At 51.5% G+C, this 24,952-nt stretch overlaps 2 protein-coding genes across 4 annotated transcripts; both read left to right on the top strand.

Moving 5' to 3' along the window:
- Positions 1-1,675: 1,675 nt before the first annotated feature.
- ICAM3 (intercellular adhesion molecule 3) lies at positions 1,676-7,842 on the top strand. The gene is made up of 7 exons (XM_081283964.1): positions 1,676-1,889; positions 2,474-2,746; positions 5,692-5,997; positions 6,289-6,576; positions 6,855-7,109; positions 7,223-7,471; positions 7,558-7,842. The coding sequence occupies exons 1-7, from the start codon at positions 1,808-1,810 to the stop codon at positions 7,749-7,751; spliced, it is 1,647 nt and encodes a 548-aa protein (XP_081140090.1). The 5' UTR covers positions 1,676-1,807; the 3' UTR covers positions 7,752-7,842.
- Positions 7,843-7,914: 72 nt separating this feature from the next.
- On the top strand, positions 7,915-24,846 carry RAVER1 (ribonucleoprotein, PTB binding 1). Of its 3 annotated transcripts, XM_081283960.1 has the most exons (14): positions 7,915-8,334; positions 9,791-9,857; positions 12,591-13,060; positions 18,088-18,279; positions 18,405-18,534; positions 18,900-19,000; positions 19,750-19,837; positions 20,154-20,365; positions 20,461-20,554; positions 20,723-20,757; positions 21,802-21,876; positions 22,675-22,815; positions 23,199-23,282; positions 23,378-24,846. In XM_081283960.1, exons 1-14 carry the CDS (start codon positions 8,065-8,067, stop codon positions 23,522-23,524), a joined length of 2,106 nt encoding a protein of 701 aa, XP_081140086.1. In that variant the 5' UTR covers positions 7,915-8,064; the 3' UTR covers positions 23,525-24,846. The 3 variants fall into 3 exon arrangements, with proteins under 3 accessions (XP_081140086.1, XP_081140085.1, XP_081140087.1); XM_081283959.1 differs by having other exon boundaries at positions 20,461-20,757; positions 23,378-24,844; XM_081283961.1 differs by lacking the exons at positions 22,675-22,815; positions 23,199-23,282; positions 23,378-24,846 and adding an exon at positions 22,491-22,668 and having other exon boundaries at positions 20,461-20,757.
- The last annotated feature ends 106 nt before the right edge of the window (positions 24,847-24,952 follow it).

Here is a 24,952-nt window from a genome sequence, read left to right as displayed (position 1 = left end):
CATCTCATCAGAGACTTTCTTTTGTTTTACTTTTGAGATGGGGTGTCTTGGTTGTCTGTCAGCCTCAAACTCCTGGGCTCAAGTTACCCTGCACTGGCTTCCCCAGCAGGGGATACCACATACGAATGTAGCCAAGTCCAGTTTACACTGAGGTTTTGATTTGCATTTCCTGAATGACTAGTGGTGTTGAGCAGCTTTCCTATGCTTATTGGCAAAAGCACATCATTGGAGCAAAGTCTGTTTGAATCTCTTGCCCATTTTTGAACAAGGTTATTTTTTGTTGTTGAGTTGTATGAATTCTTTATAATCTGAATATTGATCCCTTATCAGATATGCTATTTATAAAATATTTTTTGGGGGGAGTCCTAGGGATTGAACCCAGGAATGCTTTACCACTGAGCTCAACCCCAGCCCTTTTTTTTTTTTTTTTTTTTTTTAACTATGAGACAGGGCTTTGCTAAATTGCTGAGGCTGGCCTCAAACTTGTAATCCTCAGCCTGAGTCTCTTGCGATTACAGGCGGGCGCCACTGTGCCCAGCTACAAAATACTGTTGATTTGGGCTTTAGCTTCAAATTGAGTTCTCAACTTAGGCTGGGAAATGCACTGTTTGGGGAGTAGAGAGGGCAGCAGAGGGGCAACCTGGTTGGAGGGGGAGTGCTCTGGGTGGGGGTGCTCGGATGAGCCCAGGGATAGAGAGTGGGTGAAGGCAGGGGCAGCATCAAGGCCTACAACAAGGTCCCTCTCTGGAGCTCAGATCAGAGGCCCAGAAGGCTGATCAGAGGCCAGAGATGGGGTGGGTGGGAGGGGAAATGCCTAGATCCTAGACCCCTAGATCCTTCTTTTGGAGTAGAGACCAGCTGCCTGGAGAGGACAGAAAGGGGAGAATAGAATGGTGATAAAAGCCAACCACGAGCAGCATCCTGGGGAGACAGTGGCTCAGGACCCAGCTGTGGCCAAAACACCCCACCTCAGGACTACCTGCAGGAAATGGGGTCCCCCAAATCTTCAAATGTGCAGGTCCTCAGTGGTCAGCCAGGGCCTGGCACACAAGTCCAAAAAGTGTTGGCTTTGTTCATTTTTGTGGCTCACATTTCCTAAGGCACCTTACTGTGGCCCCCAAATCTCTTATTTGCCCCCTACTCCCAGAGGGTTGCGATCTCCCACAGACCCTTGAAACTATGCCTAGCAATCCCGGCATTGTGGCCCCTTGAAATGCTGCCTTGAAATCCCACCTTATTGGCAGCCGGATGGCACATACAGCCTCCTAGCTACTCAGGAGGCTGAGGCAGGAGGATTGCTTGAGCCCTGGAGTTGGAAGCAGCCTGGGCAATAGTGAGACCTAGTCTCAAAAAAAAAAAAAAAAAAAAAGGAAAAAGAAAACGAAATGCTGCCTTATCGCCTCAAGGACAGTACTAGAGGCTCCTATTAACTTCCTCTCTGGGGACAGAACCCTGTCCCTGCACCTAAGTTCAGACGGAAGGTGTGTCATCCCCCTTCACTCCCCACCCTCAAGGCTTCCAGGACTGACAGCAAAAGCAGCTGCTATCCTGTCAGCATTTCCTGTGGGTTCATTTGCGTGCCAGCAGAGCAACCGGGTCCTGCCCTGTCCCTGTTGTAGACTCCCCAGCTTCTGGCCTCCATCTGGGACCCCCATCCTCGGTCCCTGGCGGGACTCGCCCTACTCACCCCAGGCCTGGGGAAGAACGCAACCCCTGCACTTCTGCAATCTTAACTGCTGGCTTCCGTCTCCTCCCTCGTCCCCTGTGGGACACCTCCTAAAGGCACCTTCCTCTCAGCCTGGCCACCATGACACCTTCCAGCCTGCTGCTGGGAGCCTGCCGGACTCTGGTCATCTTCCAGCTATTGGCCTGTTGTCTGCTGCCCCTAGGTGAGGCTGGTCAAGCTGGGTGGACTGGGTGAAGGGACGGGCAGGGGTTGAGGGAACAGAGAAAGCGAAGCACTGCACATCCTGAGCCCTCGCCCCTGGAAACCCTTCAGTCAAATGCAGATCTGACGATGGGCTCCCCAGCATCCCCAGGAGACAGTTCTAACTCCTTGACTCATTTTGGGGGTGGCTGGGTCCTTGCTTGTGACGTATGCTCTGTTCCAGATTCGTCTCTCTCCCCCGTTCAGTACTAGAGGCCTCTTATTTACTCCCAGGTTTATCTAAACCCCACCTTTGCCTGTGTGGCTCCCTCTGCCAGAATCACTCTTTTCTTTCACTTGGCAAATTCCTACTTAGGCTTCAGAACTGGCTGTCCAGGAAGCCTTCCTTGACCGACCTCCCCCAGTAGCCCAATCAGTCTCCTCTGACCTCCTCCCCTGCCCCCCACATCCCTCATTGATCCTTACTTCCTCACGGGCCTGGGAACATCACCAGAGCAGGGACCGTTATCTGGGCATGAAAGGGGCCTGCTGCTGGGTGGGTTGTGGGCACCTAAACAACCACAGAACTTCCTCCTGTTCTTGCAGGTGCCCAGAGCCAGAGCCAGGAGTTCTCCCTGCAGATGGAGCCCCAGGACCCAGTGCTTCCTGCTGGCAGGTCTCTCTTAGTTAACTGCAGCACCAGCTGTCCTCATCCTGAGCTCATTACCCTGGAAACATCCCTACCGAAGGAGGTCATAGGTGAAGACCAGGGCTGGGCAGCCTTCCGCCTCAGCAATGTGACTGGTGACAGCAAGATCATCTGCTCCGCGTTCTGTAATGGCTCCCAGATGACAAGCTCCTCTAACATCACTGTGTACCGTGAGTAGATGTGCCTGGGGTGGGATTGGCCTTGTTCAGTGCCGGGGGCAGATGGCCAATGGCTCTGAGTAATGGGGATCCTGAGTTTGCAGGATGCACGAGGGCTCAGACCTGGATGCTGTGTGCAAAAGAGACAGACACAGGCAGACAGAGAAATGCATCTCAACTGTGGATTCCAGAAAGTACCCTGTCCCCTGATGGGTATGGAACCCAGGGCCTCAGATATGCCTGGCAAGCGCTCACCCAGCTACACCCCAGCTCCCAAATCCCTGCCCCGCCCTCCCCTTACTGGTTTCTTAGGGATCATTCAGAGTTTCTCAGCAGCTGTAGCACAGGTCTGTAATCCCAGGGAGGGATCCTCCTGAGACAGGAAGAATGAAAGTTTGAGGCCAGCCTGGGCAACTTAGTGAGAACCTGTCTCAAAAAAAAAAAAAAAAAAAAAAAAAAAAAAGGTCTGGGAGGTGTAGCTCAGGGATAGAGCAGCCTTGGGTTAAATTCCCACTACCAACCAGTACCCAAATAAGTAATAATAATTATAATACAATAAAATATTCAGGTGTGGTGGTACCCCTCTGTAGCCCCAGCTAGCTACTCAAGAGGCTTAAGCAGAAAGATTGCAAGTTTGAGGTCAGCCTGGGCAATAAAATATAAAGTGCTCAGTGGTAAAATGCAGAATGCTTGCCTAGCATGTGTGAGGGCCTGGATTCAATCCCCAGGATTGCAAAAAAAAAAAACAAAACAAACAAAAAAAAAAAAACCAAACAAACAAAAAAAGCAAAGATTAGAATAATCTACAAAAGTAGCAGATTCCAATCTGCATAGGTAAGTGTACTGTATGTGTGATTATATATATGCCTGTGTGTGCACTAGTGTCTATATAGATGTTTGTGTAACTATGTGATTGTACATGTATGTGTGTATGTTAGCATCTGTGTTTATTTGCCTATGAATGTTCGTTTTTTTGGAGGAGGGTACCGGAAATTGAATCCAGGGGCACTGAACCACTGAGCCACATCCCCAGCCCTTTGTATTTTTTATGTTGAGACAGAGTCTCACCCAGTTGCTTAGAGCCTCTCTAAATTGCTGAGGCTGAACTTGTGATCCTCCTGCCTCAGTCTCCCAAGTCACTGGGATTACAGGTGTGCATCACCATGCCTAGCTGTCTCTGAATGTCCGTCTATGTCTGTGCACCAGTATCTCTGCCTATGTGTGTATCCTTCTGTATATCAAAATGTTTGTGCATGTCCATTTCAGGATGTGTATGAGTGTATGTTGATGTGTCAATGTGTCAGTGTTTCTGCCTTTTTCTTTTTTTTTTTAAGATGCTAGGGATGGAACCCAGGTCCTCTCACATGCTAAGATTATGCTGTACCACTGAGCTACACCACAGCCTTGTATCTGTACTGATGAACATGAATGTAGACCTCTTGTGTTTATTTGCCTATATATGTTTCTTTGTATGTTCCTATCTATGTTTTGAGTTTACCATGACCATAACCTGGGCCTGTACCCTGAAGCTTCTGAAGGATACTCACTGGGATGCCTTTGTCCAGTGCCCTTTGTCTTGACAAGCTATGGCCATCTCTTCTTAATTCTGCATCATGTGAAGTGGCATCAGGTCAGCCAGAGTGGGAGCATTTACACCACAGGAACTAGGTCAGGATTTCCTCTGCCAACCCCAAGATCCCAATTACTAGCATCACAGTCTTGACCTGCAGGCCACTATCCCTGCCCAGTGGTAGCCAAGGTGAAGGTGGAGACATATTGAAATTATACAAATTAAGATGTTAAATATCTTCCATAGCAGCCAGTCAATGGAACTCTGTGTAATAGGTTTGTGTTGTCAAGGCCAAGAGTGACCTGTTCCACAAAGGAGGCTCAGAATTTTTTCTCTTTTGGACCAGAGATTGAACCCAGGGGCACTTTACCACTGAGCCACATCCCAGCCCTTTTTTATATTTTATTCTGAGACAGGGTGAATGCATGATCCTCTTGCCTCAGCCTCTGCAGCCACTGGGATTACAGGCATTTGTCACCACACCTGGCAGGCTCAGGATTATATAGGTGTGCCTGTGAGAGGCACTGCATCCACCCCTGGGAGAGGACTAGCCCTGGAGTATTGTGTTCCCAGTGACTGCATGCCAGAGCATCCTGAGAGGCTGCTGCATGGCAGGTGAATTGTGACAGATGGGAGCATCTGGGACTGATTGGAGAAAACAGAAATAGTCTCTGGAAGTGGCCAAGGCAGGAGTCAAGGCCAGAAGCTAGGAGGAAAGGCCTAGTTAGTCCCTAGGTATGACTTCCAGGATGCACATCTGCGGTTTGGAAGACCCATATTCTACCCTGGCTCTGTCACTTTCTGGCTGTATGTCCCCGAGTGTATCACCCCACCTCTCCTTTTTATGGCTGGGGAAGAATAAAAAAGAAGAATGATCAAGATTTCACTAGGTTGATGTGAGCATGAAGGTGGCTGAAGTTGAAGGTGGAAAGTATAAGGAAAAATCTAGATTAAACAGGAACTTTAATGACTAATATGAATATCATAAGTGGTTAAAAAAAGTGTCCATCTTCTTCCTTCCTCATTTTTTTTTCCTTCTTAGCTGTGATATCCTTGGGAACAGAAAATCTTGACTTTTAGTGCCTGCAGTAGGGGTGAAAGGAAATTTCTCTTCTGCCCTCTGAAGGTTTGCTAGAATAAACTGACAAAGATCAACAGGGGGTGGGGTGGTGATATAGCTCAGTGGCACAGTGCTTGCCTAGCATGCCAGAGACCCAGGGTTCCATCCACAGTACCAGAAATTTTTTTTTTTTTTAGTGACTAAAAAAAAAAAAAAAAAAAAAAAGTTGTTCGGGGTTACAGTTCTGGGCAGGGACATCCTGTCTCAAGCAGTAGGGTGTTGCAGGGTTGGTTGGCTGACAAATACATTTCTCCTCCCTTCTGCCAGGGTTCCCAGAGCTTGTGGAGCTGGACCTCCTTCCCCCCTGGCAGCCAGTGGGTGAGAACCTCACCCTGAAATGCCATGTGTGGGGCGGAGCACCCCAGGCCCAGCTCACCCTGGTGCTGCTCCGTGGGGAAGAGGAACTGAGCCGGCAACCTGCAGTGGGGGAGCCAGCAGAGGGCACTGCCACAGTGCTGGCAGGCAGAGGTGACTATGGTGCCAAGTTCACGTGCAGAGCCGAACTGGACCTGCGGCCCAGAGGGCTGGGACTGTTCCAGAACACCTCAGCCCCCAGGCAGCTACGAACTTTTGGTGAGGGAGGGGGCTGCAGAAGTTGGGTGATGAACTGAATCAGAGTTGGGGGTGTTGTGGACCTCAAGAATTTCTGGGAAGGCATACCCTTGGCCACTGGACAAGGTTGCCCCAGGAAAAAAAGCAGGAGCCTAAGGGAGAAGGCCCCATGAGGAAGGTCTATGGCCATGCCGGTTGTTCTGGGAAGGGAGTGACCCAAGTGAAAATGTATCCCATGAAGAGGACCCTAGTTGCAGGGATGAGGGATACTGTGTGAGGCCTCCTCTTGTTCACAACTATCCTTCTTCCTAGTCCTTCCCATGGCTCCACCGCGCCTTGTGGCTCCCCTGTCATTGGAGGTGGGCACCTCGTGGCCAGTGGACTGCACCCTGGATGGGCTGTTCCCAGTCTCTGAGGCCCAAGTACAACTGGCGCTGGGGGACCAGATGGTGAATCCTGCAGTCACGATCCACGGAGACACGCTCAGGGCCACAGCTACAGTCATAGCACGCGCAGACCAGGAGGGTGCCCAGGAAATTGTCTGCAACGTGACCCTGGGGGGCGAAAGTCGGGAGGCCCGGGCGAACTTAACTGTCTTCAGTAAGAAGGGAAGGGAAGGAAAGCAGTTCCAGAGGAGGTACAAAGAAGGACCTCCCGCTGCACCAGGGCGTGGCACTTGGGGGCGACTAGGCAGGGGAGAGACCAGAGCTGCCAAATTAGGGTTGTAGTGTGGGCAGGACCTCTACCCCAAATCCGGCAGAGCCTGGAACTCTCGGCCTGGTGCCTGGAAACCTCGAGAGAACAGGGCTGGTGGAGGGCGTGGCTAGGGCGGTAGGAGGGTGGTGGCCAGTAAACCCCTGGGCAATGCCCTGCTTTAGCCTTCCTAGGGCCCATTCTGAACCTGAGCGAGACCAACGTCACGGAGGGGTCCAAAGTGAATGTGAGTTGCACAGCTGGGCCCCGAGTCCAGGTCATGCTGGACGGGGATCTGGCCCGGGCTCCAGGAGAACCCGCCCAGCTTCAGGTAACTGCCACGGAGGGCGACGACGGGCGCTACTTCTTTTGCAATGCCATCCTGGAAGTGGACGGAGAGGTCTTACACAGGAACGTGACTGTCCAGCTGCGTGTCCTTTGTGAGTTATCAGATCTTTCAATTCCTCACCTCTATCTTAGGAAGACTTGAATTTCCCTTGCCCCATTGTGCCTCTGGGGAATTTTGGGGTCTGATCACATGATGGTTTCACAGATGGTCCCAAGATTGACCCGGCCAAATGTCCTCAGCGACTGGCGTGGAAAGATAGGACTAGTCATATTTTGCAATGCGAGGCCCGAGGCAACCCAGTCCCCCAGCTACAGTGTCTGCATGAAGGCTCCAGACGTGAGGTGCCCATTGGGACCCCATTCCTTGTCAAGTTACACCACAATGGCACTTATCACTGTCAGGCAGTCAGTCCAAGGGGCACGTACACTTGGCTTGTGGTGATGCACGTTCAGGGTAAGCAAAAAAGGGGCTGTGGGGATGAAGGGGCAAGCTCAGGAGGGGCAGGAGTACACATATTTACTCCCAGCTTTTCTGTGCAGTTCGGAACTCCTTCGTGGTCAGCATCCTCATAGGGGTGTTAGTGATTCTAGGCGTGGTGACTGCCATAGTGGCCTTAATATGCATCTTCGGGAAGCAGACACGGAGCGGCTTCTACCACGTGAACCAGCAAGACACCTCGTTGCACCTCAGGCCTGTGCAGCCGAAAGAGGCAGTGGAATTAGAGCAGTCCTAAGCTGCGGAATGCCAGGATACTGGGCCAAAGACGGCAGTGGCTTTGGCTGTATTCTCAACTTCCTTATCAATAAAGGCTATAAATTCCGTAATCCGCGGCTTGATTCCACCCGCGCCGCGGGACTCTCCGACAGCTCCGCGAATCTACTGAATGGCCCCGCGGAGGAGGAAGGGGGCGGAGTCTGCGGCGACCCAGACACAGCTAGAACTCTAAGAGGCTGGGGGGGGGTGTTGTTGGCCAATGGTCTGAAGGGGTCGGGAGACAGACGGGGCTTTTCTCGGCCAATCGGCGGGTGCGCCCTCGTTGCCGCTCTATGCCGCTCCGCCCTGGCTCGCTGGTCCCAGAAGGCGCCGGGTTTCCCAAGATGGCGGCCGACGTGTCCGTTACTCACCGGCCCCCGCTGAGCCCGGAGGCTGGGACCGAGGTTGAAGCCAGCGATGCCGCGGAGCACCGGTCTCCCGAAGAAGAGTTACCGCCGCTAGATCCAGAAGAGATCCGGAAACGCCTGGAACACACCGAGCGCCAGTTCCGTAACCGCCGCAAGATACTAATCCGGGGCCTCCCGGGGGACGTGACCAACCAGGTATGGGGGGGGCCTCTGTGGGAGCGTGGCGGGAAATACCACCGTGCGCGTGCGCGGGGGGAACCAGGCGACACCAATGCTGTTGTCGCCCAGGGGGCATCAGCGGGGGCGCAGGATCCTCAGCAGGGTCGGAAGAGACCAAGAACGAGATGTGGGGGGACTATGATGAAGGGAGAAACCAACTTTGAATTGAGCGAAGACGTTGCTAGGGGCGACCACAGGCTTGGGCTAGACGGAGTGATTGAAAGGGGCGGGGAATGTTAGGGGGCGGACAGTTTTAGCCCTGATGGGGGATTGTGAATGGACTACCGGATTGGGAGGTGCCATCTGCTCAGATTGTGCTTTCCCCCCACCCCTTTTCCGTCCAGTGGCGGGATCTCATATCTAAAAGTTTCAGGGTTAGAGTATTTCCTACCATATCACGCATTTATTCATGACTCTTTAAGAGGTAGATCCGGAAGTTGTAGCTGCCTTCCCCCAAAGACTCAGGATTGTTTTGGGAAAATGGGGTCTCCTGCCATCATCTTTGTGCAGGAAAGGCGGCCCTGTGTTCTGTGGCGCTCCTCTTGGCTAATCTTCCTGCTAGGAGTGCCCTTTTCTAGGGCAGTGCTTCCCCGTGCTCTTTGGACCCAGGGAAATGCCATCGGTACTGCAGTGCCCTGTGGGAATGGAGGGGATTGGATTGCTTTACTCTCTGCTGCTGAGAATCCCTGTTCCCTGGCCCACCAGCATACCTGCCACTGGCCTTTCTTGCCATGGGTACATGGCAAGTGGGGTCCCAAGAATGTTAGGAAAGCTTGATTTGGACAGACTCGGGCAGATGTCACTGTGCCTTGTCTGGTTTGTTTCTAGAGCTGGTGCTCTTCCTTGTGCCTACCTTGTTTCAGTTGGGAACACACTGTCCCTCTTGTAAAGTGTACAGTGTATCTGGCACAAGCAGGCCCCCAGCCTCCCCTTGAAGCTGCTTGTGAGAAGGTGGCCCTGTAACAAGAGGGAAATGGGAGGCATGTGAAGCCACACAATGTAAGCTTATTAGGTACATGAGCTCCCTGGTCAGGTACCCCTGGTTAGTGTTCCCACTGCTGCCCTGACCAACTGCACATGTTTCTTCACCTCTTTGAGCCTCAGTTTCCTCACATACAAGATGGGTTTGTTAATACTTAATTAGAGTTGTTAAAAACAGTCAACTTGCAGATGGAGCTTCAGACAGGTTCAACAACTTCCTGAAGGCACACACTCTGTGTTGCGTTATTCACATGGAATCTGCAGCCAGGCTCTTAATATCAGCTCTGCTGGGGATGGACAGAATGGGCTTGGGCAAATAATGTTGTTAAACCTCAGTTTCCTCATTTGTAAAACGGGGTGGTAATTCACCCACCTGTATAGTTGTTCTACCTGAAGGTGGCACCTGGTTGTTCCCTAGTGACTCCCTGTCCTTTGATTTCTGTTTCCACAGGAAGTACACAACCTACTCAGCGACTATGAGCTCAAGTACTGTTTTGTGGACAAATACAAAGGGACAGGTTTGTGGGGAAGTGGGGCGGACCAGGGCAGGAGAAAACAGAGTCTGAAGATGGGAGGGTTTTGGCTGTGCATCTCCTTTCCTAACTTTGGTTCCAATACCTTTTCCAAGGCCAGTGCAGCATGAGCACCAGTCTGTCCCCTGTCCCAAGGTGCCCATTTTGGGACAGCCTTGCTGTTCTTCTCTGTGCTGTCTGGCCAGACACCGGGGCTTGGGCTCACCCTCTTCCCGCACTACTTGCCCCAGCCAGCCAGTCACCCAGGTCTTTTCTCCTTTGAGCTTTCCATTTTCTTGGCTTCTACCTGTTCTGTGTCCCCCTCCATCTCTACTTAAATGGCAGCCCCTCTGTAGCTTCTCTGCTTCCATGATTTTAGCCTGCCTCCTGCTTCCCTCATGGACCCAACTCTAGTCTCCTTGCAAATCTGATCAAACCTTGATCATTTTTTTTTTCCTTCCGCAAAACCTGTCTGAGACCTTTCTGGCACTGCCTTGCAAAAATGTGCACAAGCCTCTCCACTTCCTCAAGCACCCATAAGGTTCTGGGCTATTCCTTTTGCTACTGATCTTAGCTGTGCCCTTTCTATCCAGGCTGCACCCAGGTGGGCAGCTTTGGCCTCCTATGTGAAAGGCCCTTGGTAAACATGTCCTGCCAGGATTGTGCCGGGTGTTAGACCTCACAGAGGCTTCACTGACAAGCTGTAACTTAGGTAGGAGGGTGCCTTTTGGGGATTACCTGGCAGACTAGGGTAGTAGTTAAACTCTTGGGCCCTGGAGGTAAACAGACCATCCTGGTCTGTCCTCACTCTGGCTATAAGCAAGTAACAAGTGATGCATTAGCATTTGTGTCTGGCATATACAAGATGCTTAGTAAATAGCCATGGGGACAACAAGTCAAATAGTTTCTGAATACCTAGTAAATTTGCCCCTCAGTACCCACAGAAGATTGTTTCCAGGACCTGCCTTGGATATAGCAAAAGCTGATTATGCTCAAGTCTATTATATAAAATGGTGTAATATTTGCATATAACTCACACATATCCTGTATATCTTAAATCGTCTCTAGATGAGTTATAATACCTAATATAATGTAGATGTTATATAGATAGTTGTTATACTTACTGTTTAGGGAACAACAAAAAAATCTGTTCATGTTTAGTACAGACACAGTCCCCCCTATATTTTCAATTCATGGTTGGTTGAATTTACAGATGTGGTACCTGTGCTATAGGGAGCCAACTGTACGTGCCAAGCATGGGGAATCAGATGTTGAATGACACTTTTCATTCAAGCAGTTTTTCAGCAAATACTTATTCAGCACCTTCTCTGTGCTGGGTCACAGAGACACGGCTATGAACCAAACAGAGATGGTCTAGTCTGGGAAGAAGGATGTCATTCAACAGCTCCAATCATGAAGTTTTGTGAAATGGTCTAGGGACCAAAAGCTATAGGGAGGATGCTGTGTGAGCACAGAACCAGGATCATAGGAGTAGTCAGGATGGCTTCACCAGGGAAGTGATGTTTGGCCTTAGGCCAAGGTGGATTGGGGTTGAACAGTTAAGGGAGGGGTCCTCTCTTCCATACTCAGGGAATAGCAGTTACAGAGGCCCCAGGTGCAGTGTGCCTGGTGAGGTCCAGGAAGCAATAGCAAGAAATGCAAAAGGCCAGCCAGATCATAAGGCTGGGCCACACAGACTTTGCAAATAGAAGACACTGGAGCTGAGGGTTGAGGCACATGCCTATAATCCCAGAGACTTAGGAGGCTGAGACAGGAGAATTGCAAGTTCGAGGCCAGCCTCAGCCACTTAGCAAGACCCTAAGCAAATTAGACCCTATCTCAAAATAAAAAGGGCTCAGTGATAAAATGTCCCTGGGTTCAAACCCTGATACAAAAAAAAAAAAAAAACAAAGAAAGAGAAAACAAAGACACTGAGCGGGGTATGGCACCATTTGAGTACCTTTTGGAACAAAGCTGCTTTTTGTGACTGCTAGGTGGATTGATAATTTGGAATGGCCGGTGGCTGAGGGACATTTGATGGCCTTGAACAGTGGCAAATGAGGGATGCAGAATGGACCTCCAGAGCTTGACTGCCTGGGTTAATTTTATTTTGTTTTTTGTTTCTTTTTTTTTTTTTTTTTTTTAGAAACAAGGTCTCACTATGTTGCCCAGGCTGTCCCTGAGCCGCTCGGTTCAAGTGATCCCCCTGCCTCAGCCTCCTGAGTAGCTGGCAACAGGCCTGTAGCACCGTGCCTGGCTGACTGCCTGGTTTTAAAGCCAAGCATTCTCTACTGGGCAGGGGGCCTGTTTCCTCTGCCCCAGACCTGTGGTTGTGAGGATTAAGTTATTCCCATTTGATATATGAAAAAGCTCAGAGCCCATTTTGGATTTGGGGCTTAAATCCAGGCTCCATTGACCATGTATTTAACTACTCTTCTCATTGTCACCCAAGTTTCTCACTAAGTTCCTAGGACAGATCAGGTGCAGCTGATGAACACTGCTATAGGTTGTGAGCAGGTGGAGGGGTGACAGAGGGAGTGGGCCTCGTGGAACCCTGTAGCCCCAGTTGGCTGGCTTGCACTTTTCTCTATAAACTGCTCAAGGTTGGCAACTGTTGGGATTAGCGGGGGCCTGAGATGTCTGGTGGCTTCTTTCTGAAGTCACATCTGGTTTAGACAGCATGGAGTTGGGGGCAGGCCCTCAGGGGCCCTGGCTGACCTGTGCTCCCCTGCTCCGTAGCCTTTGTGACCCTGCTGAATGGGGAGCAAGCCGAAGCCGCCATTAGTGCTTTTCACCAGAGCCGCCTGCGGGAGCGCGAGCTGTCGGTGCAGCTGCAGCCCACGGATGCCCTGTTGTGTGTGGCCAACCTGCCCCCTAGCCTCACACAGGCGCAGTTTGAGGAGCTGGTGCGGCCCTTCGGCAGCCTGGAGCGCTGCTTCCTGGTCTACAGTGAGCGCACTGGCCACTCCAAGGGCTATGGCTTTGCGGAGTACATGAAGAAGGACTCGGCTGCCCGCGCCAAGTCGGACCTGCTGGGCAAGCCACTGGGCCCCCGCACATTATATGTGCACTGGACAGATGCTGGGCAGCTAACACCTGCCCTCCTCCACTCCCGCTGCCTCTGTGTTGACCGCCTGCCACCAGGCTTCAGTGACGTGGATGCCCTACGTCGGGCGTTGTCTACAGTCCACACACCCACCTTCTGCCAGGTGAGTCTGGGGCCCAGTACAAGAGACTTTTGGGAGCAGATGACAGCCCAAAGTATCTAGGAAGGGTCCTTTGGAGTCAGCTGCTTCTCTAATCTGGTTCCCTTTTCAGTAAAGCAATAGCCACACAACTTTGAATGGGGTTCTTGGAAGAGGACCTGGGGTGCAGTAGGTGAGAGCCTAGAATTGGACTGGATGGCTGGGGTGTGAATCCCATCCATTGCAGGCCTCTCTTGGGTTCTTCTCCCATCAAAGGCAGGCAAGGCTGCCTTTAGAGTCACTGATCTTGACTGAGCCCTGCTCACACTTCATCATTCACTCATACAAGCATCAGATGTTTATTGAGCACCAGATATGGGGGCCTAGCATGGTCTCATAGGAGGACCCTGTGTCTTGAGGTCAGAGAGTCAGGTTTGGTCAGATTCCAGCCCTACTCTGAACCCTGGGGAAATCACTCATTGTCAGTGACTCAGTGTCATTGGTTTGGCAAGACAATTCCTTGTTTGTTCAAGTCACACATGCCAGGCACTTCTGTGTGTGTTCCTTGCCCTGTGTCAGGCACAGTAGGGTAAGAGCAAATTAGGCCCAGCTCTCTCAGAGCCTCCAGAAGTCTTATCCACAGATGCCCAAGGAGGCCATTCCTTCAGCACTTCTCATGCAATTTACTGTCCTGTAACAAGCCAGAGAAACAGGTATCATTCCCATTTTCAGGATACTGAGGCACAGAGTTGGTAAAGTGACATGCCCACAGTTATATAGCCTTGGATATAGCAAAAGCTGAGGATGCCTGGTAGTGTCAGGATTCATTGCAGCAACCTGGCTCCAGAGTCCTGGGCTATCCAGAAGCCAGCATGTGGGCTCAGATGGGACATTTGTGGGTTCAGACCTCAAGTTTGCAACTTTGAGTGGGTATGGTATTCTCATGTAACTGAAATGTTGGTGCCCCATTTAATTCAGGTATCCATAGGAACCTGACTCCTTGTATGCTCGTTACTCATTCATCTGCTACCTCTGTTGCACACCTATGTGCTGGGCCCTGTGTGGAGCTGAAAACAGACCAGTAGTTCAGTGACCTCATTCTCTTGTGTGGAAGCTAAGGACCACAGGAGCATGGCCAGCTGTAGGTCTTCTCCCTGAGCCTCACTTTACCCATCTTGAAATGAGGCTAGTAGTGCTGTGGTTTTTATTACTATGTTTTTTGAGATGGGGTCTTACATGTCCCAGAATGGCCTTGAACCCCTAGAACCAGGTGGTCCTCCCAATTCAGCCTGCCAGGTATCTGGGACTACAGGCATCACCCCACACGCTTAGTAGTTACTTTGAGTGGAGTATTATGAACAGCTGCCCATTTATTCTTTCATTTACACATTTACCACCCATTTATTCATTCATTTATTTTTATTTTTACCTTTTTTGATTTTGGGGATTGAACCCAGGGCCTTGCATATGCTAGACAAGCAGTCTACCATTGAGCTACACACACTGACACCCCAGTTATTGTCTGCTGTGTAGCACACGTTGAGGTGACCACCTCTGAGCAGCTCACAGTCATGTGCAGGGTCCTGAATGGAGGAGTGCTAGGAGTCAGGCATGTCAAGGTATGTGCCTTAGTCCCCATGTAGAGAAACTGTTGTCCTTTGACCCTCTGAGTCCCTGGAAGATAGGAATGATTATGAGAAGATATGTGTTGGGCCTCTGCACTGGGCCTGACCAGAGATGAAGGTGAGGTGCTTTCTGAAATTGAGCTGAAACCAGCACTTCTGCTTAGGCACTTAGCAGGTGCTGGGCCCTGGCCTAACAACCTCCCATAGCCTCAAAACCAGGCCTGGCCCATGCCTAAAATGGGAGACTTCCCCTGCCCCTTGTTGAGCACCTTGTTTAATGCTCTTAATAATTCTGTCAGGTGTGTCTGGTTGCTGGTCTCATTTTACAGATAAGAACACCAGGGACAAGGATGTACAAGGATGTAGGAACCTGTCATGACTGCCATGGTCAGCCAGCCGGTGAGAGGCAGGCTATGGTTCAAGGTTATGAAGCTGACCTGGGGCCCACACTCTTAGCCAGGCAGGTACAGTGCCAAATGCCAAGCTGGGAATTTGCTGTCCTAGTGGGGAGAGCATTTTGCCATTTATTCATGGACAGGTTTGCTCCTCTTAATTGCCTTATTTGATTACAAAATTGCTTTAAGCCAGACACAGTGGCACATGCCTATAATCTCAGCAGCTTGGAAGCTGAGGCAGTAGGATGGCAAATTCAGAGCCAGCCTCAGCAATTTAGCAAGGCCCTAAGAAATTTAGCAAACCCTGTCGCAAAATAAAAGAGGGCAGGGCCCAGTGGTTAAGTGTCCCTAGGTTCAATCGCCAGTGCCAAAAAAAAACTTACTTTAAAATATTTGCTATATAGTAAATATGCAAAATTTACTATAGAAATATATGTAAAGCAGGATCATGGGCTCAATGTGACTCAGCATTTTCAAGACCTTGGATTCCATCCCCAGCACAATATATATATATATATGTACACACACATATATATACATATACGTGCGCGCTCGCGCGTGTGTGTGTGTGTGTATAAAACAAAGTATCCCAATACCTTGGTTGTTGAAAAGTCTTTTCTGCTTAGTTATTTTGTGAAAGGCAATCTAGACATACTTGAAAAATTCAATAGGGGCTGGGATTGTGGCTCAGTGGTGGAGTGTTCGTTCACCTAGCACACAGGAGGCACTGGGTTTGCATAAGACACTGGGTTTGATTCTCAGCACCACATAAACATAAAATAAAGGTATTGTTGTCCACCTACAACTAAATATAAATGTATAAAAATATATATAAAATTCAACATTCAACAGATCTTGAAAGGCCAGTGGCAAAGACTCCCAGCCCCTAGCACTTTCTCTGGCTGATCCTACTCACACCAATTTGTCTCCTTCTACCAAGATTATATAGAGAGAGCATACCAAATGCAAACTTCTGAAATAGGAAACTTTCAAATCTGAAACTTTTTTTTTAGATGAGGACTCACTGTGTTGCCCAGGCTGGCCTTAAACTCCTAGGCTCCAGATATCCTCTTACCTCAACCCTCTGATTACTTGGGACTATAAACGTACGCCACTATGCCCAGCCCCAAAACTTTTTGAGGACTGATTGACATGATGCTCAAAAAGTTTCAGATTTTGGATTTTTTTTAATGTTTATTCATTTATGAATCTTTAGTTTTTTAGGTGGACACATTATTTTGTTTTTATGTGGTGCTGAGGATTGAACCCAGTGCGTCATGCATGCCAGGCGAGCGCTCTACCTCTGAGCCATATCCCCAGCCCCAGATTTTGGATTTTTTTTTAAGGATGCTCATTCTATAAAGTCCATGCAAATATTCCGAAATCTGAAAAACTCCAAAATCTCAAAACACATGGTCCTGAGCATTTCAGAAAAGGGATATTCAACCTGAATTATGTACATTTCAAAATGGGTGTACACATTCCTGCTTTTCCTTGTTCTTGATCCCCCCAAATTGTCATTCCTGGTTTGATTTGATTTGGCTTGGTTTCTGCACTTTCGTTTTATCTTTCTGTATTTGGACATAAGCTCGCTCTTACTCCTCCTGTGCCATATACCATTTTAGGGACATTGCATTGGTCTCAAACCTTAATAGTCCTCTCTGTGTCATTAAGGACAGGGATGGACAGCACTATTTCCTGAGACAGCCTTTACCACCCCAGGGAGCCAGGCCTGTGAACAACACCAGCCTGTTTTGCCTGTGATCCCTGCTTTGGCTTGGTAGCCTGGACAGGAATCCAACCCTCTCTCAGCCTCAGTTTCCTCATCAGCAAAGGGCAGGCACTGGCCTCTGCAGTGCAATGGCAAACGCCAGTGGCCTGTAAGTGTGCAGTCTGTGTCAGTCACAGAGGGACCTCCTTGCACACTTACAACCTGGGGCGGGGCACTGCTGCCGGTCACCACTGTGCTGGTGAGCATCTGCTTGCTCTGGGGCAGAGTCTACCCACAACTCTAGCACCTGAAATACCCTGAGAAACTAGAGACTGGTTCCCTGAATTTGTGGCAAACCCACTTGGCAACAAAGCCTGAACAAAAGTGAGTCATCTGTGGCCTCCTTATTTTAGCCTTCCTGCAAAGCAGTTATGTCTTTGAGGTCCAGGGAGCTGCCCTAGACCACTCCAGGGGTGACTGGGATGTGATATACACTATGTGCAGCATTTGAATGTCCTAATCTCCAAGTCTTAATCCTGGAACATATCTGAACTCAGAGTTGTGGATAAAGGCATGTGGGTCTGAAGAACAAAATGGCTACTGTTGAGGGCAGCTGAGAGATGTTCCTGTTCTGACCATGTCTGTACCTCTGTGCTGGCTGAATGACCTCCTGCTTGGCACTGTCAGCTTCAAACCCCAGCTTAGAGGCACCTGCCTCACCTAGGGATGTGCACTCTTTCCAGCCCAACTCAGGCAGCACTCCAGGACACCTCCCAGTCTCCCAGCTTGTGTTTTGATGTGCTTGAGAATCTTTTTTTTAGTTATAGATGGACATGATACCTTTATTTTATGTGAGGTGGGAGGGACACCTCACATATTATTTATTTTTATGTGGTGCTGAGGATGGAACTCGGTGCCTCACACATGCCAGGCTTCACCACTGAGCCACAATCCCAGCCCCTGGAAAATCTTAATCAGAGTCCCTTCCCCATGGCATGAGGCCCAGGGCAATTGACCCATGTGAGGCAGGTCCTAGCTCTGCTCTCCTCCCAGCCTTGTGGCCTTGGGCTGCTGAACTTTTGGTCCTCAGTTGCCTCTGATAAATGGATCTGAGAGCTTCTCAGAGCCATTGCAAAGATGAGTTGATCTAACACAGGAGCAGGACTTGAGACTAAGTTCCTGGCACTAAGTCCACCCCTTCTGAGGACTTGCTGTCATGATTGGGAGCAGTATCTGGTCCCTGTTGTCACTTCACATGAGGGATGGCACTCAGGGTGGTATGGTCACTTGCCCCAGTGCTCATGGCCATCTCCTCCACAGCTGGCGTGTGGCCAGGATGGGCAGCTGAAGGGCTTCGCAGTGCTGGAGTACGAGACAGCGGAGATGGCGGAGGCAGCACAACAGAGGGCGGATGGCCTGGCCCTGGGGGGCAGCCACTTGCGAGTCTCCTTCTGTGCCCCAGGGCCTCCTGGCCGCAGTATGCTAGCTGCGCTCATCGCTGCCCAGGCCACAGTGAGTTTGTGTGGGAGGGACTGTTCCCCAAGGTAGGCATGGGGGCCTCCCTCAAGACACTGGGCCCTTGGGGGATGCCCATTGTGGCTGGCAGCACTCTTAGCCACCTGTGTTCCTCTCTGTAGGCCCTCAATCGTGGCAAAGGGCTCCTGCCTGAGCCAAACATCCTACAGCTGATGAACAACCTGGGCCCGTCTGCCTCCCTTCAGCTGCTGCTCAACCCCCTGCTCCATGGCAGCACAGGGGGCAAGCAGGGTAAGGGGGCCAGGCAGCGTCACCAAGTACTCACCAGGGCCTACAGCCTTGTCCCTCCCACCTCACATCAGAACACCTCCCCTGCGCTCTCCTCAAGCCTCAGTGGCAGAAGCTCCTGAGGGTGCTGAGAAACAGGCTGAGGGTAGAGGTAGCTGGGGGCAGCCAGGTGGGGTGGTGGGAAGAGCGGGCTATTCCTCCCTGGGGTGGATCCTGCCTTTCTGGGCCCTTCTTCAGGCACATTAGGTGCTCTCTGAGAGCCTCAGTTTCCTGCCCTCTCAGCAGTCTTGAGGCAATGTTGAATGTAGTGGGGACAAGGGATTGTCTAGCCAGGACTACTATCCAGCTTCCCCCTGCATCTCCCCCAGGCCTCCTGGGCGCCCCCCCAGCCATGCCACTGCTCAGCGGGCCCGCCCTGTCTACAGCACTGCTGCAGCTTGCCCTGCAGACCCAGACCCAGAGCCAGAAGGTAACTATCATATGGTGGGCACCGGGCTCCCTCTGCACCCCACACTGCACAGCCCCGTCTTCCCCTTTTAGCACCTGAGTGCTGCCAGTGGTCCCCCAGTGGAGTTGTGGGATATCTGGCTATGTCATGTCCCTAGGGCCCAGGATGACCAGCCTCTTCTCTCACGGCAGGGTTTGGCTTTTTTTCACTATGCAGGGGACAGCTGGCCTAGATAGCCAGGGGCAGGTCAGGCCACACTGGACACACTCTTTTACAACCTGAAGCTGGGTGTGGCTACAAAAACCACTGTACTATAGCAAGTTGTAAATAGCCATCTTGCTTCTAGGGAAGAATTTCCAGGCCTCATTCTGCCCAGTGCCCCTCGCAGACGCACATAATATACAGAAAACACATGCTCCACTGGCTTAGTTTACTGGGGTGTATTCAGTGATATGGCTGTGTCTGGTGGCAAGTGACACTGAATTTGTGGGTTTCAACCATTGTGTGACTAGATGACCAAAACCCTTTGTGGCTGTGGTCAACACTATCTGTGATGATCAGCAAGGGATTTGGGTGCCTATGGACTGTCACTGTATATGTGTCTGGTAGTAGTGGAGAGCTTGGGGTTATAGGTCCTGACATGCAAGTATTTCCTGTGACTGGCACTGGGCTGGAATCTGGGTGTGCTGGGTGTTGTGACCAAGGCTCTGAGTGACACCTGTCTGCTACCCAGGTCACCCTGTCTCCAGCTGTCTCTGCTCTGTTCCTAGAAGCCTGGGATCCTGGGAGACTCACCCCTGGGCACCCTCCAGCCTGGGGCCCAGCCCACCAACCCCCTCCTTGGAGAGCTGTCTGCAGGTAACATGGACCCCACCCACCCACCCCTCTGAGGTCCCATTTTCCTTCCCAGCTCTCTTTCTCCCTGGGAATTATAAATTCCCAGCTGTGTGGCCTTCGGCAAGTGACCTAACCTCTCTGTCAAGTGGGTGCTCACCTTATAAGGGTAGCCAGGCACACCCTGGAGGTTAATGTCTTAGAGGCATTTGATCAGGGGCTAGATGTTGGGCAGTGTTGCCCCTTGGCCTCTGGGTATTCCAGGCAGAGGCCCTAGGGCCCAGGGAAGAGGGGTCCTTCTGGCCTAGGCCACTGACTGACACTCTTCTTCTCTCTGTAGGAGGGGGCCTGCCCTCGGAGCTGCCACCCCGGCGAGGGAAGCCACCACCCCTGCTACCACCACTGCTGGGCCCCTCTGGGGGTGACCGGGAGACCATGGGCCTGGGTCCTCCAGCAGCCCAGCTTACTCCACCCCCTGCCCCTGCGGGACTCCGTGGCACAGGCCTCAGAGGCCTTCAGAAGGACAGTGGGCCCCTGCCAACTCCCCCTGGGGTAAGGCTCCTCCTTGCACACAGCATCATTCCAGCCTCCCGCTTTGCGACATCCCCTCTGCTTGGGACCTTGCAAATCCAGCTCTCCTGTCACAGGTCTCGCTACTAGGGGAGCCCCCCAAGGACTACCGGATCCCCTTGAATCCCTACCTGAACCTACACAGCCTGCTCCCAGCCAGTAACTTAGCGGGTAAGGAGGCCCGTAGCTGGGGAGGCGCTGGGAGAGGCCGCCGCCCAGCTGAGGGCCCCCTGCCCAATCCCCCCACCCCTGGTGGAGGTGGTGGTGGCAGCAAAGCCTTCCAGCTCAAGTCCCGCCTGCTCAGCCCCCTCACCAACGCCCGCCTGCCCCCTGAACCAGGGTTGCCCGACAGCTATGGCTTCGACTACCCCTCGGTAAGTACCTGGCTGCCTGGGATCAGCCATCTCTGAGGGCCAGGTTCTGTGGTCCCTTGTCCCCTGAGAGCAGCTCAAGGATACAAGTTGAACATCCCTAATGCAAAAATCCCAAATCTGAAAAGTTCTACATTTGAAAACTTTTGAGCACTGACATGCCAATGCAAGTAGAACATTCCACACTTGACCTCATGTGGGTGGGTCCCAGTCAAAATACAGACATGTTAACCATACATGTAAAATGACTTTCAGGCTATGTGTGTTAGGTATATATGAAACAAATTTCTTGTTTAGACTTGGGTCCCATCCCCAAAATATTTCATCCTATATATACAGGTGTTCCAAAATCTGAGAGTCCAAAATCCAAAATACTTCTGGTTCCTAAGGTTTCAGATAAGAGACACTCCTCCTACTCTGCTTCTCTGGTATTAATTGTACCAGGCCAAGCATTAGGGAGACACCAGGGGATATGTTGGATATGGTCCCTGCCCTTAAGGCTCCTATTGCCTTTCCATTCCCAGGACCTGAGCAATCTCACCCTGCATTTGTCTTTCTGTCTGTCCTGTGAGGTTTTAGGCATTACTGTTTCTCCATATTTAAAGAACTCAGAGTCCTGCCTGTCTTTCCATTTCTGCCTCCACTGTGAGGAGGATTCTTGTCTATATCAGAGATTTGGTCTTTATGAGATCCCCACCACCTACTGATCAGAAATTATAAAGTGGACACCCACAGGCCACCTGTGTTAGGTTTGACTCACACTGGATTGGAAAACAACAAAAGACTGAATAAAAACTGCTAGAGTTCACACATCCCAGATTCCCAGCTTGCCTTAAAAACTATGAATCTCTGACTCCCTTGGGTCTGCACACCATAGCATCCATCCCTGGGGCCAGATCCACCTGCCCACTACTTCTGGTCTCACTTCAGCTGACCCACCTAGTGACAGGCCCTGTACCATGAATTTGCCTCCTTCCTGGGGGCAGGGTGGGGGGAGGGTGGCTGGCACAGATTCAGACCATATGTGTTTCTGCTCCTTTCATTCAGGATATGGGACCTCGGAGGCTCTTTTCTCACCCACGAGAGCCAGCCCTAGGGCCTCATGGACCTAGCCGACACAAGGTAAGAGTAGCCTTTTCATCCTACCCCGGGTTATAGCAGTTAACAGGCTGGCCCATTACTTAATAGCTGAGCAAAGCTAACTTTTTTTTTTTTTTTTTTTTTTTTTGGTACTGGGATTTGAACCCAGAGTTGCTTAACCACTGAGCCACATTCCCAGTCCTTTTTATTTTTTATTTTGAGACAAGGTCTCACTAAGTTGCTTAAGGCTTTGCTCTTTTGCCAGGACAGGCTTTGAACTTGTAATCCTCCTGCCTTACCCTCTGGAGCTGCTGGGAATTACGGGCCTGTGCCACCCCATCTATTTTTGAAATAGGGTCTCACTGTGTTGCCCAGGCTGGTCTTGAACTCCTGGGCTCAAGTGGTCCCCCATTTAATCCTCTCAAGTAGCTGTTATTACAGATGGCTGCCACTGTTCCTGGCTGCAAACTTTTTTTTTAATTTCTCACCATTCTGTGGGGGCAGCAGGCAGTTCCTCCAATCACTTGGGAGCTGAGCTCATCAGGGGCGCAGTGGTCCCCGGTGTCCCTTCACATATGTGGTAGTTCGTAGGCTGTTGAAGGATGCTGAGCCGGGGCAGTTTATCGCTTATCCACATGGAGCTCATCCTCCCACAGGCCAGCCTGTGCTCACTCAAGTGACCATGGTCTCAGGGTTCCGTGAAGGACCAAGGGAGAGCAGGTCCCCATGTGCCAGCTTTCTTCATTCCTGTTGATCAAAGCTCATTATGGTGAAGCCCAGAGTCCTTTAAGAGGGGATCCTACAGTTGTCTTCATCACTCAACCAACCCCCTCTCTGCAGACGTCTCCCCCACCCAGTGGCTTTGGAGAGCGGAGTGGTGGAGGTGGCGGGGGGCCCCTTTCTCACTTCTATTCGGGCTCGCCCACTTCCTACTTCACCAGCGGCCTGCAGGCTGGCCTCAAGCAGAGCCACCTCAGCAAGGTGAGGAGCCTCCCCAGCCAAGGACAACCAGGATGTGGGGGTTGGGGGTGTCTGCCTCCAGGGCTTTGTGACCCTTGGTCCCTCAGCCAAGGCTGGGGCAGTGGCAGCGGTTGTGCTTGCTCAGGGAAAAGTGAAAAACACTTACACACTGCCCCTATACCTTCGTATTGAGTGGTAGACTTCTTGCCTTCCCTGCTTCCTCTACCATTGATCCAGGTAGCTGGTATTAGCCCCAGTTGACAGGAGGAAACTGAGCCTCAGAACTACAGTAATCTGCCCCAGACCTTATTGGTTTAAGTGGCAGATGCAAGACATGAACCAGAAATCTCTCACCCTCCCTCTGACCTCAAGATTGACCTTTCCCACTTCTCCCATTTTTCTAGGCAGTCGGCTCCTCCCCTTTGGGCTCCAGTGAAGGACTCCTGGGTCTGGGCCCTGGGCCCAATGGCCACAGCCACCTCTTGAAGGTACATGCAGGGGCAGGAGGTGGGGACATACTAGGCTGGGAAGTCTCAGCCCTTGGGTGGCCCCTGATCTGGTCCCCCCTGCCCTTTGTCTCCAGACCCCACTGGGCGGCCAGAAACGCAGCTTTGCTCACCTGCTCCCCTCACCTGAGCCCAGTCCAGAGGGTAGCTACGTGGGCCAACACTCCCAGGGCCTTGGTGGCCACTACGCAGACTCCTACCTGAAGCGGAAGAGGATTTTCTAAGGGGCCAATGCTAGAGATGCTCAAGGGCCTGCACCAAATCGCTTTTGGGTTTTCTGGTGTTGTTTTGTGTGTGTGCGGGCGTGTGTTTTTGTGTTTTTTTTTTTTTTTTTTAATTTTCTTTCTTTCGGTAATAGAGAAATCTCTGAAAGACTTTGCTGACCAGCCAGCCGGAGCCCAAGGAGTATGGTGGCATCCGGGAGCCTCATGGCACCTCTGGCCTGCTCCCAGCGCCGAAACCCCGCAGCCTTAAGAGAGAGGGGCCACAGTCTGCTCTCTCCGCCTCCTGTGTCTCCTGTCCTCCGCCTGTGCCCGGCTCTCTGGGAGTCCTCTCCTGCCTCATCACTCCTGTATTTTGGCCTTTCGAGTGCCTTGGAGGTTTCCCTGACCTCCCGTGAGGATCAGAGACTGTCCCCCTTTTTTAACTTTGACAATTGACTTTTGTTTCCTTTTCTAATTTTTATTATTTTTTAAGCCATCCAGGATGAGCCCTAGCTCTGATTGCATCAAGGTCCAGCCTGTCTGGGCCTCCATTCCACACTTTGCAGTTTGTAACAGCTCCACACTTTTCTCTTTTTCCCATGTCTGCTGCAGGCATGACTATCTTTTGCCCCTACCTGCCCACTCTGGCCAGTACCCCAGCCCTGGGTCCCCAGCTCCCTACCACAGTCCCCTTGCCTTCTGATGCCTTAAAGTTGGGCCACAGGCCCTGCTGGCCAGAGCCTCTCAGATGCCGAGCTCCAGAAGCTTGACTCAGGACCAAACCGCTCTGGCCTGGGGATTGGGCCCCTCTACCCAGGGTCTCCAACCCCGGGACGGTAGAAGGCCAAAGCCTTGGTCTTGGCAAACCAGCCCTCACCACCCCTTCACCCAGGCCTAGGTGCAGAGACGGGCTTTCTCTGCCAGCTTCAACCAATCCCCCTGCCTGTGGGAGTGGTCTTCCCATGCCCATCTCCCGGAACCTCTGCTGTCTCCCCTTGTTGAAGATGAGCTCCATCTCCACCCCAGGCCAGATCCCCTGGAGCTGGCCTCCTTTCAGCCCAGTACGACTCATGCAGATAGGCTGTACACCTGCTCACCAGCAGGACCTGTCCACCTGAGGTGACCCTGGGCACTGCCCCTGGCCAGCTGGGCCACCAGCTTCCTTGTCTTGACTCTGGGGCCCACATTCACTTCAGGGGGATGTCCTCTCCCCAATCTTCCCATACAGACCTTTGCTGAATTAAAGTTTGTAAGTAAACGGTTTTAAAGAAATAAGAGCTGGCTGTTTCTTGGGATAACAATGGTCCTGGGTGGGAAGGCCAGGTTGATCTAGTTGATCCACGACTGAGTTCCCACCTGGTGCCCTCCCCCCCCCCCCCCCCCCCCCCCCCCCCCGGCGGCGCAAACACCTCGCCGCCTCAGGACCCAAGCAAACCTCTGCGTTTGTGT

Source organism: Spermophilus citellus (genome assembly GCF_964194105.1).
Source record: "Spermophilus citellus genome assembly, chromosome: 3".
Lineage (NCBI taxonomy): Eukaryota > Metazoa > Chordata > Mammalia > Rodentia > Sciuridae > Spermophilus > Spermophilus citellus.
Note: the sequence above shows the minus strand (reverse complement) of the source record. Positions and strands in the feature narration are given on the sequence as shown.

Excerpts from the sequence above, each read along its gene's own strand:
- RAVER1 (XM_081283959.1), top strand. The coding sequence starts at position 8,065 with ATGCCGCTCCGCCCTGGCTCGCTGGTCCCAGAAGGCGCCGGGTTTCCC. Across the intron at positions 9,858-12,590 it reads GGACAAATACAAAGGGACAG|CCTTTGTGACCCTGCTGAAT; the intron begins GTTTGTGGGGAA and ends CCTGCTCCGTAG. Across the intron at positions 23,283-23,377 it reads GCCACAGCCACCTCTTGAAG|ACCCCACTGGGCGGCCAGAA; the intron begins GTACATGCAGGG and ends CTTTGTCTCCAG.
- ICAM3 (XM_081283964.1), top strand. The coding sequence starts at position 1,808 with ATGACACCTTCCAGCCTGCTGCTGGGAGCCTGCCGGACTCTGGTCATC. Across the intron at positions 1,890-2,473 it reads CTGTTGTCTGCTGCCCCTAG|GTGCCCAGAGCCAGAGCCAG; the intron begins GTGAGGCTGGTC and ends CTGTTCTTGCAG. Across the intron at positions 2,747-5,691 it reads CTCTAACATCACTGTGTACC|GGTTCCCAGAGCTTGTGGAG; the intron begins GTGAGTAGATGT and ends CCCTTCTGCCAG.